General features: G+C 38.2%; 1 protein-coding gene across 3 annotated transcripts in view; it reads left to right on the top strand.

Annotated features, from left to right (window-relative positions):
- The window catches only part of LOC306993797 (neuronal acetylcholine receptor subunit alpha-7), a 47,158-nt gene that overhangs the window by 8,852 nt on the left and 22,222 nt on the right, over positions 1–16,084 (top strand). For all 3 annotated transcript variants that reach the window (XM_079603870.1, XM_079603871.1, XM_079603872.1), the window contains 3 exons: positions 4,833–4,942; positions 11,089–11,168; positions 14,572–14,739. In XM_079603870.1, the coding sequence (XP_079459996.1) occupies positions 4,833–4,942; positions 11,089–11,168; positions 14,572–14,739 (358 nt within the window). The remainder of the gene's footprint in view (positions 1–4,832; positions 4,943–11,088; positions 11,169–14,571; positions 14,740–16,084) is intronic.

The following is a 16,084-nucleotide window of genomic DNA, read 5'->3' as shown; positions in this document are numbered from 1 at the left end:
CACATGATCCTTCAGAAATCATGCATATGATGATTTTGTTATTCAGGATTCTTTAATAATGGAAAGTTGAAAAGAACAGCATTTATTTGGCATAGAATTAACATTATAGATGTATTTACTGTCACTTTTGATCAATTTAATGCATCCTTGATTAATGAAAGTATTAATTTAAGAAAATTACTGATCACAAACTTTTGAGCTTTAGATCAGAGATTAAAGGGGTGGTTGATTGATTTCACTTTTCTAACTTTAGTTAGTGTGTAATGTTGCTGTTTGATCAAAAACAACATCTGCAAAGTTACAACACTCAAAGTTCAAAGCAAAGGGAGATATTTGCTTTTAAAGAAATCGTTTTTTTAGGACTACAACAAACGGCTGGTAGGAACTACACGACATTCCTCCCGGGTTAGTGACATCACCAACCCTAGAATTTACATAAACCCCGCCCCCTATGCTAATCAAGACTAGAAGATAACTACACATAAGCTTCATAAATTCATCAACTAACCATTCAGAAATATCCTGTTGCTTCTACATGTTGTCACTTCTCGAGTCTCTCCATCATTGTCTGATTCTGGTTTGAACATAAAAGGAAATTTTCAGTGTGTGTGTGTGTGTGTGTGTGTGTGTGTGTGAGGTAAAAGACACAAGCTCTTGTAGCTCCGCCCCCTGTGCCGGGAGCAGCAGCTCATTTGCATTTAAAGGAACAGACACAAAACTGTGTGTTTTTGCTCACTCTCAAAAAGTGACAACTTTAACATGCTATATAAAAATAACTGTGGGGTATTTTGAGCTAAAACTTAACACACACACTCTGGGGACATCATTTTACCACCTCTTTAAAATAATAGCACAAAAAAACAGATGAAAACAGAATTTTAATAAATGTTCAGTGATATCTTCCAAAGCTTTTTTAAACACATATTTTTCTCTATATAATGTTGATATGTGGAAACTTTTGAAGCATGTGTGTGACAACTAGCCCCGCTCTCCCTATATTAAAGATCACATCAGCCGTCTCTAGTGTGAGCAGTTATTGAAGCGCTGGACTCGTGCCACTTTATACATTCTTAATCATATCTCGACCCATATTGGATTAAAATACAGCTCCGTCTGCGTTTGGTTACATTAGGAAAATGAAAGTCCGCTAGCAGAGATTATGACTGATAAGATGAAGACCAGAGACAGATGGAGGAACACAATCAAAACCAAAATCATTTTAATGTCTGTCTCCTGGCGAGTCCAGATGATTTGGCTCCATTAAACTCAGAAAACAGACTGCAAATAAAACAATAAATGTTGTGCGGTTTTTGAGCTTCTATGCGAGAGGATTTGATAGTTCACTCGCAGCTCCTAGCATCCTTCACGACATTTACTAACATTTACTCTTGTTTATTTATTTATTTGTAAGTACTTCTTTTCATATTTTTCATATGTAGAACATATGTTTAAAGGGATAGTTCACCCAGAAATGTAAACTGTCAGTAATTACTCTCCCTCATGTTGTTCCCCGTCAGACTTTCCTTCATCTTCAGAACACAAATGAAGATATTTGTGATTAAATCTGAGCGCTGTCTCACTCCTCCATATGCTTCTATTGTAATTGAAACTTGTCGGCCCAGAAAGTTAGTAAAGACAATGTTTAAAATAGTCAGAGTGACTACAGCGGCTCAACCTTAAAGGGATAGTTCACTTTAAAATTAAAATTCTGTCATCATTTACTCACCCTCAAGTTGTTTCAAACCTGTATTAATTTATTTCTTCTGCTGAACACAAAGAAAGATATTTTGAAGAATGTCAGTAAACAAACAGTAGTCTGTACCCATTGACAGTGATTGAAGTCAATGGGTACAGACTACTGTTTGGTTACTGACATTACTTTTTTACGAGACATTACGAGAATACTTTTTGTGCATAAATTTTTTTTTTTTATTCAACTCTTGATGTTTTGCAGTGTGTTCCTCTGAGTGAGTTCATGTAGTGTAACAGCGCAGCGCTTCGGGGTTGTACGTCAGAATGGAGGCTCACTATTGGCCGACGCTGGTCATGTGTGTGATGCTGGCCAATAGCGAGCCTCCGTTCTGACGAAGCGCTTGATAAACTTAAGGTTGAGCCGCTGTAGTCACTCTGACTATTTTAAACATTGTCTTTACTAACTTTCTGGGCCGGCAAGTTTACAATAGAATTACAGTTACAATAGAAGCCTATGGAGGAGTGAGACAGCTCTCAGATTTAAACACAAATATCTTCATTTGTGTCCCGAAGATGAAGGAAAGTCTTACGGGGAACAACATGAGGGAGAGTAATTACTGACCGTTTACATTTCTGGGTGAACTATCCCTTTAAGGGGCAAGAAAATGCATTTCCAGTCTTAAAACATATGTGAGGTAAATGCAGCTTTATATTAGACTATACAGATCTTCTCGATGACATTCAGAGGACTTTCAGAAAGACGTGTCTCGAGGTTTCTCCCGTCAGCTGTTTTTGCTCTAAACACGTTTAATCCGCCGGTTATCGCCGCTCTCTGCAGAAGAACAGCAGGATGCCCTCAGTCTTCATGAAGATTGGAAGCCGCTAACACAGCAAAGTCTCTGTAATCGCTCTCTGTCGCTTTGCATTCATGCGTCGCAGGTTATTCCTCACCCGGGGCCGTTCCTCAAACACAAGACGCCTTTATACATTCATCCTCGCCCTAAAGTACTCTTTAATCAACGTTTGCTCTTCTGTGCTTGACGAAAACTGTGTGTGTGTGTGTGTGTGTGTGTGTGTGTGTGTGTGTGTGTGTGTGCTTGTGTGTGTGAGAGTGAGAGAGAGAGGGGTGTGTGTGTGTGTGTGTGAGAGAGAGAGAGAGAGAGAGAGGTGTGTGTCTGTGTGTGTGTGTGTGTGTGCGTGTGTGTGCGTGCGTGCGTGCGTGTGAGAGAGTGAGAGAGAGAGAGAGAGAGGTGTGTGTGAGAGTGAGAGAGAGAGAGAGAGGTGTGTGTGTGTGTGAGAGAGAGAGAGAGAGAGAGAGGGGTGTGTGTGTGTGTGTGTGTGTGTGTGAGAGAGAGAGAGAGCGAGAGAGAGAGAGAGAGAGCGAGAGAGAGGGGTGTGTGTGTTTGTGTGTGTCAGAGAGAGAGAGAGGTGTGTGTGTGTGTGTGTGAGAGAGAGAGAGAGAGAGAGAGAGAGAGGGGTGTGTGTGTGTGAGAGAGAGAGAGGGGTGTGTGTGTGTGAAAGAGAGAGAGATTGTGTGTGTGTGTGTGTGTGTGTGTGTGTGTGTGTGTGTGTGTGTGTGTGTGTGTGTGTGTGTGTGTGTGTGTGTGTGTGTGTGTGTGTGTGTGTGTGTGTGAGAGAGAGAGATTGTGTGTGTGTGTGTGTGTGCGTGTGTGTGCGTGCGTGTGTGTGTGTGTGTGTGTGGTCAAACAGATGAGGTAACATTAACTAGTGGTTCTATCATAAAGCATGCATAAAACGGTGTACAATACAAAATACATTATACAAGACCGTAATAATCATACACACAATGTCCTGGAGATATGCATATTCATTCATAGAGGGTTTGCCTATGAATTAATGGAAATAAATCTTTTTATGGGCCTTTTGTGTCTTTCCTATTGAATATAATAAATAATTGTGTCTGATTGGTTTAGTCGCTACAAGTATCATCACTTTTGCTCATATTCAGTGTTTTCATGCAAACTCCACTCTTCATTTCCTCAGTAGATGTAGAAACCCAGTGTTTTTGTCCCAGCTAAGCGGATCTGAGCGTGTAGGAGGCTGGATTCACGTCTCAATGAGCAGCAACACACACACACTAAAGCCGTTGACTGAGGTTACGCTGAGGAAACGCGATTAAACGCCCCTACGGTCTCGAGAAAAGCCAGATTCATTCGCTTTCTTCCACATTTACTCAAAATAACTGTGTTTCCCCCAGCATGCCTTCAAAGACAAAAGCCACTGCACATGTGAGACTCTAATAAGACACACGGCAGACGAGGGTTATTTCATTAGATGTGATATTATAGCAGAAATCACATTTATTTCTCATGTCAGACCAGACGTCACATGACCCGCCGGTCAGGGATCCAATGCAATAGATCTTTACAGAAAAGTTGAATGACTTTATATTAAACAGAGAAAGAGTGGGCAGGGTAAGATGTGTCGTCCCTATAATGAAGCATTATAGGAACAGTTATAATTGCATTTAATAATCTGCAGCTTAATAGACCTAGATGTGTTTTTCTATAAAGAATTTAATTTGTTCATCATTCATTTTAAAATGTAAATTGATTGTTGAACCATGCAGCATCTCAAAAGAACAAATCTGTAATATCATAATATAATATAACTGGGCAATTTTTGTCATGCATGTTTATAATTTGATTTTAAAATGCAAACTAGTGCGTTTCACCAAACATAATATAATATAATATATTTAACCAAACAGCAAATCAAAATATAATGTAAAAAAAAAAAAAATATATATATATATAATGTAATATGTTTAACCATATAGCAACTTAAATTATAATGTAATGTAATATGATGTAATGTAATTGTCATTTTACAGTATTTACACAACAGCCTATCTGTAATCATTTTGTAAACTTTTCATTTTGTGTCGTTCTTATAAAAATTAAAACCAAAAAACTTGAATGAATAATAAGTATCTGCAACAAAATAATGTTTAATAACATGTATTTTAAGTGTGTTATTCATATAAAATATAGCGACTCAAAAAAGCCAACAATGATTAGAAAAGGGTTTTTCTACTGAATCTGAAGAACCATCAAATAACCTTTCATTTTTAAAGCAATAAATGTGTCTGACTTCAGCTTCATGTGTGTGTCTCGTAGTATTGGAGCGACTACTATCTGCAGTGGAACACCAGCGAGTATCCCGGCGTCAGCACGGTTCGATTCCCAGACTCCCTCATCTGGAGACCGGATATTCTGCTGTATAACAGGTACGGGAGACGATCCCAAACCCGGATCCCAAACCCGGATACCAAAACCCAAACCCCGATCCCAAACCTCGATCCCAAAACCCAAACCCCGATCCCAAAACCCAAACCCGGATCCCAAAACCCAAACCCCGATCCCAAACCTCGATCTCAAAACCCAAACCTCGATCCCAAAACCCAAACCCCGATCCCAAAACCCAAACCCGGATCCCAAACCCCAAACCCGGATCCCAAACCCCAAACCCGGATCCCAAAACCCAAACCCCGATCCCAAACCTCGATCCCAAAACCCAAACCCCGATCCCAAAACCCAAACCCCGATCCCAATACCCAAACCCCGATCCCAAACCTCGATCCCAAAACCCAAACCCCGATCCAAAACCCCGATCCCAAACTAGGGCGGGACGATATGGCCTAAAAAAAAAAAAGCCAGATTTTAAAAAATCCGATTTACGATTTAAATCGATTTGTTTTCCCCCTATTTAAAATCAATCTGTAGATGACGAATAAATTGTTCAAAACTAGTTTTAGCTTTATTTAATTATATAAAGTGCAATCAGAAACAACAAGCCAAGATGGCAGGCCCTGCCTTTGTAAACAGTGAAAATGTAACATAACGTAACATAACATAAAATGGTTGGATTGGGATTGGTGGGGATGTAAAAAAAAAAAAAACTTGCATCACAATTATAAGTGTATTGTGATTGTCAAAACAGTTGGTGACGAGACAGAATTGTATTAAGTTGAGTGACAACACAATGTTTACATGGTACACTGACTGTATGCTACTGTTTTAATTCTTGTGATTTGATTCTGATCTTGATTCAATATCGATTCCTTTGGATAAATATTAGGTACAGTAGATACGTTAATTTGTTATGTTAATTTTTCTTTCCCCCCCCCCAAAAAAAAACAAAAACCTCACCTACTGTAAACACACAGAGCCCTGTCAGCTGGTATTATTATTAAAGGTTAAAAATAACATCTCAAATTTATTTTAATGCGTTTTTTATAATGACAACGTTATAATATTTTAATGATATACCTAAAAAATATAATAAATATGTAATATAGTTATCATATTTAGCAAAATACTCCTCTCTACAGACAATTTTTTAAGTCCAACTACATGCTATGGTCATTAAATGGCTTTCCTGAGGTAAACGTAACGTTGACTGTTCTCCAGCTGTTTATGGACCTCTTTTCACGATTGAAAAACACTTGATCGATCGATTTTATTACATTTCGGTAAGTTGAACTGTATCTTTCAAATTACCTATTGATCATTCGTGTTTATTTATGTTAACTAAGTTAGTAGTAACAGATGACCGGTTCACGTGCTGCTTGAACTGAGATCTGTCAGCGATCTGTCACGTCACATTTACAAGCGCTAAAACTGAGTTTATTGTTTGAATTTTGTAATGAAATTGACAGAATCTGAGAGCTGAGAATTTGTTTTATATCAATAGTACCGTAAACCTTCTCTGTCGGTGTCAGTCTCCTCTTTGCTTCGCGATTTTCTCTGCGTGAGAAATGGATGTGTGGCGTGAGAGTGTGTGAAAGGTGAAAACTGCGTGAGTCTCACGGTGAATTCGTGAGAGTTGGCAGCCCTGCGGATTCAGTTTGTAGATGTTTTTTTGCGGGTGTGCTTGTGCAGCCGCGGTCTTGTTCATTTGGCATGTTGTTTGTGTAACGTTAGCTCTATGGCAAACGCGCTGGGCCCGTTCGGAACTACGGGAGCCCAGAGGGAGCGTTGGCGGATATTATAGAGAAAACGGATTTTCATTAAAACATATCGACGTACACTACACACTCGAGTTAATCGATAAAATCGATGTATCGCCCTACCCCAAACCCCAAACCCAAACCTCGATCCCAAAACCCAAACCCTGATCCCAAAACACAAACCCCGATCCCAAACCCCTATCCAAAACCCGATCCCAAAACCCAAACCCCTATCCCAAAAGCCAAACCCCGATCCCAAAACCCAAACCCCGATCCCAAAACCCAAACCTCGATCCCAAAACCCCGATCTCAAAACCCATACCCAAACCCCGATCCCAAAACCCAAACCCCGATCCCAAACCCCTATCCAAAACCCAGATCCCAAAAACCAAACCTCGATCCCAAACCCGATCCCCAAACCTCGATCCCAAACCCTGATCCCAAACCCTGATCCCAAACCCGATCCCAAACCCCGATCCCAAACCCTGATCCCAAACCCCAAACTTCGATCCCAAACCCCGATCCCAAAACCCAAACCCAAACCTCGATCCCAAACCCGATCCCCAAACCTCGATCCCAAACCCGATCCCAAACCCGATCCCCAAACCCGATCCCCAAACCTCGATCCCAAACCCCGATCCCAAACCCCAAACCTAGATAGAATAAAGGGGCGGGGCCTGGTTGAGTTAGTAATGTGTTAAACCGGTGGTTATGGTAAGGGGCGGGACATTTATCAAGCACACTCAACCAATCACAACACACTGCTCCAACTGACCAATCAGAGCACAGTGTGCTTTTGAGAAGGAGGGGCTTCATAGAGACCGGAAGTGAACAGAGCGTTACTGACAGACTGGGAAGAGAGGAGCCGCAACAATGGAGAATTTGAGGAAAATAATCAACATTCAAGCAGGAAAACCTGTTCTAGTAGAGCCTGAAAACACATCAAGACTGTAAAATATGGCCTCTAAAAAACATTTTTAAACTTTAATGTGGATCAGGTCAGTGAGTGTGATCGATTCAATTAAATTTTTACAATATTATATACAATATGATCATTTCAGTCTAGCTGTGCAAATGTTGCATCATCAAATTGCTTAAAAATCGGAAAGTGTGTAAATCTTTATTAGATTTCTGTCAATTCCCGTCCAATCCAGGAGCGATAGCTAATCCGACTGTATCCGAATGCATTGATTGCTGTGTTTTAAGGGAAGTCAGTGAAGACTGAGATGACTGTGTTTTTCTCACTCAACCTTTACAGAGAAAATTAGCTGCCCGTTTTTTCACAGTGGCTCTTTAATTCTCAACACTTCTCATTTATTTTGACCTTCACATATACTTTAAGATTGATGATTAATTTAATTGCATACAAAATGTCCATTCAGTTGGGTTACACACAGGGTGGGAAATTAGCACCTGCCACCCGCCGGCGGCGGGTACTTTTTCAAAGTGGCGGGTCACTTTGCCGTGTATACCAGCCACAATGGCGGGTGGATTATAATAATGTTGCGTTCGCACCAAAAGCAAATACAGTTCGCAAAAATTCGCATCCACCGAGGGACCAGGACAGGACCACCATACGCGCGTAAACGCGTCTTTACATTGACTTAACATTGAATGTAACGTTATTTAAGTAGTAACCAATAAACACATGCTGCGAGTGATTTCATTGTACGGATTGGACAGCCTTTGTCAAAGAATGCGGTTGCTAAGTAACAATAATAAACTTTTGTCGAGTAACTCTTTTGATTGGTTTTCAGCGCTGTGTCACGGCGCTGAAGAGACCGTTAGCTAAACTGAGAATACATAAAAAAAGTGTGTATAGCGCGCGCGCTCTCTACTACACTGCTGAAGCGCGGATGATCTGAAAACACAGACAAGCTGGAGTTCAGCGATCTTTATTTATTAAGATTTTCTACTTAAATTAAAGTGTCATTCAGTCGGTCTGTGTTCTGTCACGAGCCGCTTGCGCTGTTTGTGCGACTAAATCTGCGATCAAAATGCAGGCTGATATCCAGCAGTGTTTTTAATGTTGATCATATGAGCAAGAATGCAATGTTTCCCGAATATCCACACGATTTCAAATGTGACATTGATTTTATACAACAGTAAAAAAAAGGGTAACATTTAACTGATGTACTGCATTTAAAACAGTATAGTCAGGCTTATTGCTCTATTTTGGAACGAAATCTGTGTGGCTTTGAACGAATCGTGAGATTCAATGAATGAATGACTCGATGACCGCCATCTACTGGCTATTTTAATATAATATTTTTATTAATATTAAACGTTTTTTAACATTGCATATTTATTGAACATTGTTTTATTTAAAGCATTATTTATTTTTAAAAGGTATTGTAAAGGTAAAAAAATAAAATGGAAAAATGCATTAAAGGGGGCGAATATTGTCCCTTAATGGAAAAGGTGTGACTGCAGTCAAAGTGGAAGAGAGGGGGTACGGCACTCAAAAACATTGGAGAACCACAGAACTTAGGAAAAGGGATGTAGAATTGCACAAGTGCTACTGCTAAAGAGTGCATGGTAAATCATTTATCATAAGCTTAATTGAATGGCCTAGAGAGAATAATTATGACATTTTCTGTCTAAAGACTACAAATAAAATAGCTACCTAAAGTAACTAGCCTGTTTCCCCATACTGCCTTTGCGCAGCGCAATTTTATTCACGCTGAAAGGTTTAGAGTTAGGGTTAGGGACCCTAACCCTAACTCTCAACGAGAATTGGGTCTGGCGTTAGCCAGGCTATAAAGTAACTGCAGTTTACTAAAAGTAATGACTAAAAGTTTGCATTCATAAGCATTTTCGTCTGAAGATGAAGACTAAGACTGAATCAAAAATGGTTGCCAAAATGAACACTGGCCTACACACACCAAGCGCACTACAACACTGTTGCGTATGTATTAAATATGACTGATCATTTAAATAAAATGTTTTATTTAATTCAAGTAGCCTACATAGTAGCCTACATAATTATTTTCCAGGGTTTAAAATGTATACAGATTTGATATTTTCCCCTCATACTTAGGTTGGAATGGGTACGAAGTTGGCATTGAATTTAATTTGAAATGGTATTAAAAAGGTCTTAAAAAGCCTTGAATTTAAGCTGGAGGATCCTGGGGGTACCCTGAAATAAATAAAAAAACGTATTGAAGCAATTTCTTTCTTGCAATTAGAATTCCGGAAAAAGTGGCTGGTAAAAAATATAAGTGGCTGGTAAAATTGGGCATCCACCAGCCACTGTGGCTGGTGGACAAAAAAGTTAATTTCCCACCCTGGTTACACAGTTTAAACACACGCTAAGAAACTTAACGTGAACACAAGAGAAGATATGAAGAATGCTGGGTTTGTTTACCTCCTGTACAGACAGTGTTTATGATCAGACCACATTGATTATAGATGTATGTCACTGTAGAAGATGTTATCTCAGCTTCCGTCTCTTCTTGCACACGTTCCCTTCATCTCTGTGTCAGAAAAGAGCGGGGAATTTCAGTGAATGAGGGGTTTGGCCTTTGATTTCTGTCATGGCTGAATCTCTCTCTCTCTCTCTCTCTCTCTCTCTCTCTCTCTCTGATCGCTGCGCTCTGGCGTCAGTGACTTTGTCATCTTTGGCAGTTTTGTGGCTTCTTAAATAACTGTGATTTACGCCGCTGACTCGAGACTCGCGCCGCTCCTGGTTTATAGTTCTGTTTGTCCTGCTAAAGTTGCCCGCTGATGCACTTCCAAACCACCGCATGACCCGTCAAAAGTTTGGACTTGTGCACTGCTTATTTAATATGAATATCTGGGAATGATTTAGTGTTATTTTAGTTTTATCATAAATATTTTGAATTAGCTTTTATTTTAGATTTTTTAATGTTCATTTTAGGTTTAATTTATTTTTTTATTTAATAATTGTAGTGTTTCAACATAAACTTATTTAAATGTATTGCTTTGTTTGTTTTTCAATTAATATTAATATTTTATTTTATCAACACAAATGGATATCTGGGAATCATGCAATGTTATTTTGGTTTTATTCATGTTTTGAATTTGCTTTTTATATTTTAAGTTTTAATGTTAATTTTTTGTCATTTTGTTATATGCTTTTGTCATTTTTTTAGTTTTATGGGTTTTTTTTTCTTAAATACTGGGTGTAAATTATTTTGATTCAGTTTTAGATTTTTTATTTTTATTTCCAGTTATTCATTTTAGAGCTTCAACTCAAACTTATTTCAGATTATTGCCAAGTCAACGTTTCTAATTTTCATTTAGTTTAAGTTGTTTAACTAATATTTTTATTTAGTTTTTTATTTGAATTACTGTAGTTTTATTAAACAATAACAACCCTGGGATGTTGTTGTGATCAATGTGTGACACAACAGAAAACTCTGGTATATGTAAGCCTCTTCTTTGTCTTTGGTTTCTAACAGTGCTGATGAGAGATTTGACGCCGCGTTTCACACCAACGTGCTGATCAACTCTTCTGGATACTGCCAGTACCTGCCGCCAGGTGAAACACTGACAAAACTCACAGTTTCTGCCTATTATGATGAAGTCTTCATGTGAGTGTGTTCAGTTATTGTGCTTCTCAAGTCCTCCTGGGAATGAAAATGTAAAAAATCTGTTTAAAATAAGTTCCACAATACATAGTTCCAAAATACCTAAAGTTGCAAAATATCTAAAGTTCCACAATACATAGTTCCAAAATACCTAAAGTTGCAAAATACATAGTTCCAACATACCTAAAGTTCAAACATATCTAGTTTCAAAATACAGAAAGTTCCAAAATACATAGTTCCAAAATATGTAAAGTTCCAAAATACATAGTTCCAAAATGCATAGTTCCAAAATACCTAAAGTTGGGCGGCAGTGGCTCAGTGGTTCATCTAGGTTGTCTACAAACCGGAAGGCTGGTGGCTCAATCCCCGGTTCCACCTGACCAAGTGTCGAGGTGTCCATGAGCAAGACACCTAACCCAGCTGCTCCCGACGAGCTGGATGGCGCATTGCATGGCTGACACCGCTGTCAGTGAATGAATGGGTGAATGTGAGGCAATAGGTAAAGCGCTTTGGTGGCCATTGGTCTGTTAAAGCGCTATATAAATGCAGTCCATTTACCATTTTACCAAGATCAACCACTTGTTCACTTGACGTTATACCAACTACATTACTAAAGGAAGTCTTGGACTCAGTTGCACCAAATATTATTTCTGTTATCAACAGTTCCTTACAGACAAGTTCTGTTCCATCTTGTTTCAAACATGCAGTAGTTCATCCGCTGCTTAGAAAAGCAAATCTGGATCCATCTTATTGTAAGTATTGGAGAAAGCTGTTTTAAACCAGTTATCCCCTTACTTAATTGAGAATAATATATTCGATCTGTTTCAGTCTGGTTTTAGATCTAAGCATAGCACTGAATCGGCCTTGTTAAGAGTGGTTAACGACTTGTGGATTCTGGAAATTGTGCAGTTCTGGTATTGTTGGATTTAAGTGCAGCTTTTGATACAGAGGATCACTGCATTCTTCTAAACAGGTTGAAAAACGAGGCTGGTATCTGTGATTCAGCCGCAGAGTGGTTTGAGTCCTCTCTGAGAATGGGTCCGTTTCATTCATTGCCTGCTTCTGTCACGGGTGGAGTACCGCAAGGCTCCATTTTGGGCCCGATTTTATTTTCCTTATATATGCTCACTCTTCGTTACATTTTTTAATCTCACAAGGTTCCTAATCACATTTATGTGGATGAGACCCAGTTGTAAATGTCAATAAAATCTGGGTCTAAGTCCTTATCTGATTTATTAGCCTGTGTAAATGACATTAAGAGTTGGATGATTTTCTTCAGTTAAATGAAAACAAGACTGAAGTCCTTTTATTTGGCTCCCCCCATGTGGTAGATGGCCTGACCTCTAGTTTAGGACCTCTGCAAGCGAATATCCGCACTCATGTAAAGAACCTGGGTGTTGTTGTAGATTCTGAGTTAAAATTCGACAAGCAAATAAACTCTGTTGTCAGAGCCAGTTTTTTACAGCTTAGGGGTTTACGGAAATTGAAATCTTTTCTATCTTTTGGTGACCTAGAGGCAGTCATCCATGTCTTCATTTCAACAAGGCTTGATTATTGCAATGCTCTGTATGCTGGTATAAACCAGTGTTCACTATTGCGTTTGTGCTGCTGCAGCTCTCTTCTTAATGGGGAAGAAAAAACATGAGCATATCACCCCATGTTATCACATTTACATTGGCTACCGGTCAAATACAGAATTGAGTACAAGGTTTTAACGTTTGTATTTAAAGCCTTGCGCGGTCTGGCTCCAGTTTATATCTCAGACCTTATTTGTCCATATACTCTCCCTGAAGATCTCTTAGATCATCCTCTGACAAACTATTAACCATCCCACTGTCTCGCTTGAAATCTAAAGGTGACAGAGCCTTTTCCGTATTTGGTCCTAAGCTGTGGAATTCGTTGCCTCAATTTGTTAGGTTATCTTCTCCTTATATCCATTTAAGTAATCTTTTAAAACGTATCTTTTTTTCCTCAGGCCTATTTATAATTGTGGATATGTAGTCTTAGTGAGTTAAATTTTAAACTATGTATTTTTGTACGACTGTTATTTTTATTGTGTTTTGTAAAGCACCTTGTTTAGCAGTAATGTTGTTTTAAGGTGCTATATATAAAAGTGACCTTGACCTAAATATGTAAAATTCCAAAATACATAGTTCCAAAATACATACAGTAGTTCCAAAATACAGAAAGTTCCAAAATACCTAAAGTTCCATCTGACAAAAAAAGTAATTTAAACGGTCTAATAGGTTATAAAAATGTACCTACTCACTTCTGTCAATCTGCTAAACCGCTTCCATCCGCAGCGCCGCTTCTCCAGCCTGTCCTGATTTATCCTCATCATCCTAGCCAAGGCTCAAAGTAAATCCTGAGTTTCCCACAGGTCATTGCCACATTGTTGCGCTGCTCACGTGCGCTCGTTTCATAAACACGATCCTCGTGACGTGACCTGAAGACAGCGGCGGGGACATTAATCACTAGTGGAGTTAACAGGGTTCAGGGTGACCTTAACTCACCTGTCACCTGGAAAACACACACTTTCACCTCAGAGCTTGTCGTCTCGATTACTGTGAGGAAGCAGCCACCTGTCTCACACACACACACACACACACACACACACACACACACACACACACACACACACACACACACAGTCTCAGTATAGAATGGGTGTGGAAGGCCTTCAGACTCAGAGTGATGAGATCAATAAACAATCAATAAATAGTAATTTAAGCACATTCCTCACATTCTTTCAACTTAAATTCAAAATAACTCACAATTGAATGCATAAACCTTTTAATTCAGCTCAAAATATCTTACATTGGGTGTCTTTGCAGACCTCTTGTGGAAAAATAATATATGGATCCTATATGGATCAAATGAGCTGTTCCTCTGGGTCCTAAAGTCAGTTTCTCTTCAGTATGCATTCAGATACACATGTAGACATTATAAAATAATTTTTTTGGTAAAGTTTTAGCATTTTTAGTTTCAATTTGGAGCATTTTTAGGTTTTTCTACGTGAGAGCATTCCTCACATTCCATTGATTTCTAAGGGGGTCAGATTGACCCGAGAGAGGAGGATTCGTTATTTTTTACAATTTCAACCACAAATCTCTTTGAATCAATTTTTTTTTTTAAATGGTGTGTGTGTATTCGTGGTTCAAGTGCAACAAAAGTCCTGGTCTTGGACCCCTCTGATGAACACTCAATTTAAAAAAAAAAGAAAAAAAAGAAAGAGTTTCGGGTCAAAATGACCCGAGGAAAGGTAAATGTTTTTTAACTGGTTATTTTAAGAGAGTTCACTGAAAGGTTGTTCTGTGGCATCGCTGTGTGTTGAAATAAAGCCGTCTTGTTCAGGGATCTTCAAGAGCACGTGCTACATCGACGTGCGCTGGTTCCCGTTCGACGTGCAGCGCTGCGATCTGAAGTTCGGCTCGTGGACGTACGGCGGATGGGCTCTGGACCTGCAGATGCTGGAGGCCGACATCACCGGATACATCGCCAACGGGGAGTGGGATCTGGTCGGTGAGTTTCACACAGTCATGCTGAATCATTAACATAATCATAAACCATGTTATTTATGTGGTAATCTAACATACTGCAAGAAATACCATGCTGGTACCATAGTAAATGCACTAAAATGCACATGATATTACCATTGGACACGGTCCATAACAGTTATTATTAGTATTATTATAGTATTTATTAATAGTTTTAAATAGTTTTAAATTTTCAAAGTTTCAATAATTTAGTTGTTTTGTAATTTTTTACTAGTTTTTTAAAAAGTTTTAGTTTTTAGTCATTTTATTACTTCAGCCTAAACTAAACTAAAAAAAAATTTGAATTATAGTTTCAGAGTTTTAACCCTTTCACGCATAGTGGTCACTACAGTGGACAGCTATTTAAAAAGCATTTTCTTGAATTTGCACGGATTTTGATGGCAAAGTTGCACATCAATCTCTTCAGTGGACCCTGGTGCATCATCCTATACATTGCAACCAAGTTGTAAGCTGTTGTGTTTCGATTTTCCCCCCCTCCAAACCAAGATGGCCAATGGTCAGTCAGGCATGCCAAGTTGCTCCGGAATATCCACCCATTCCTTCTATCCTAGGATCCTCTTGTAGGTAAAAAAAATATTGCAATATCTAATGAGTCATATCACAGTAAAATTTTCAAAGTTTTGATTTTAGATTGGGAGAAAAATCTGATCAATCACCTGTCCACTATAGTGGACCTCATGCATCAATGGCTATATTTCAGCTACAATTCATACTTATACTGTGAATATTGTTTTTGAAAATACTTAATCTGCAGTGACTTTTTTTTTACTGTAAATAAATGTATTTGTATTATTAGAACGTAATTTTCATTGACATTGAAAAAAGTTATGTGATTACATAATGTATATGACTTGTAATGCATTACTTTACTCATTTAATCAAAAAAAGTCATCTAATTACGTAATGCATTACTTGTTAGATCAAAAATAATCTGTTTACGTATAATGAATTTTGCTTGTAATGCATTTATTTACTCGTAACATCAAAAAGTAATCTGATTACGTAATGCATGTTACTTGTAATACGTTACTTTACTCGTAACATTAAAACATCTAATTTTCAAATCTGAGGGTTAATTTATTTTTTTAAATGTATTAGTTTTTATAAATGTATAATACAATTTTATTTCAGTTTAGTCATATTCCCATATTCTCAAAAAAATTAATAATATGGTTGTTTTTTGTAATTTGTATTAGTTTTTTAAAGTATAATTGTTTTTTCTACATTTTTATTAATATTAGCAATTGTATTACTTCAGCTTAAACTAAACAATTTATTTGTATTTTAGTTTTACGGTTTTAATAATAAAA

Source organism: Phoxinus phoxinus (assembly GCF_949152265.1).
Source record: "Phoxinus phoxinus genome assembly, chromosome: 25".
Classification (NCBI taxonomy): domain Eukaryota; kingdom Metazoa; phylum Chordata; class Actinopteri; order Cypriniformes; family Leuciscidae; genus Phoxinus; species Phoxinus phoxinus.
Note: the sequence above shows the minus strand (reverse complement) of the source record. Positions and strands in the feature narration are given on the sequence as shown.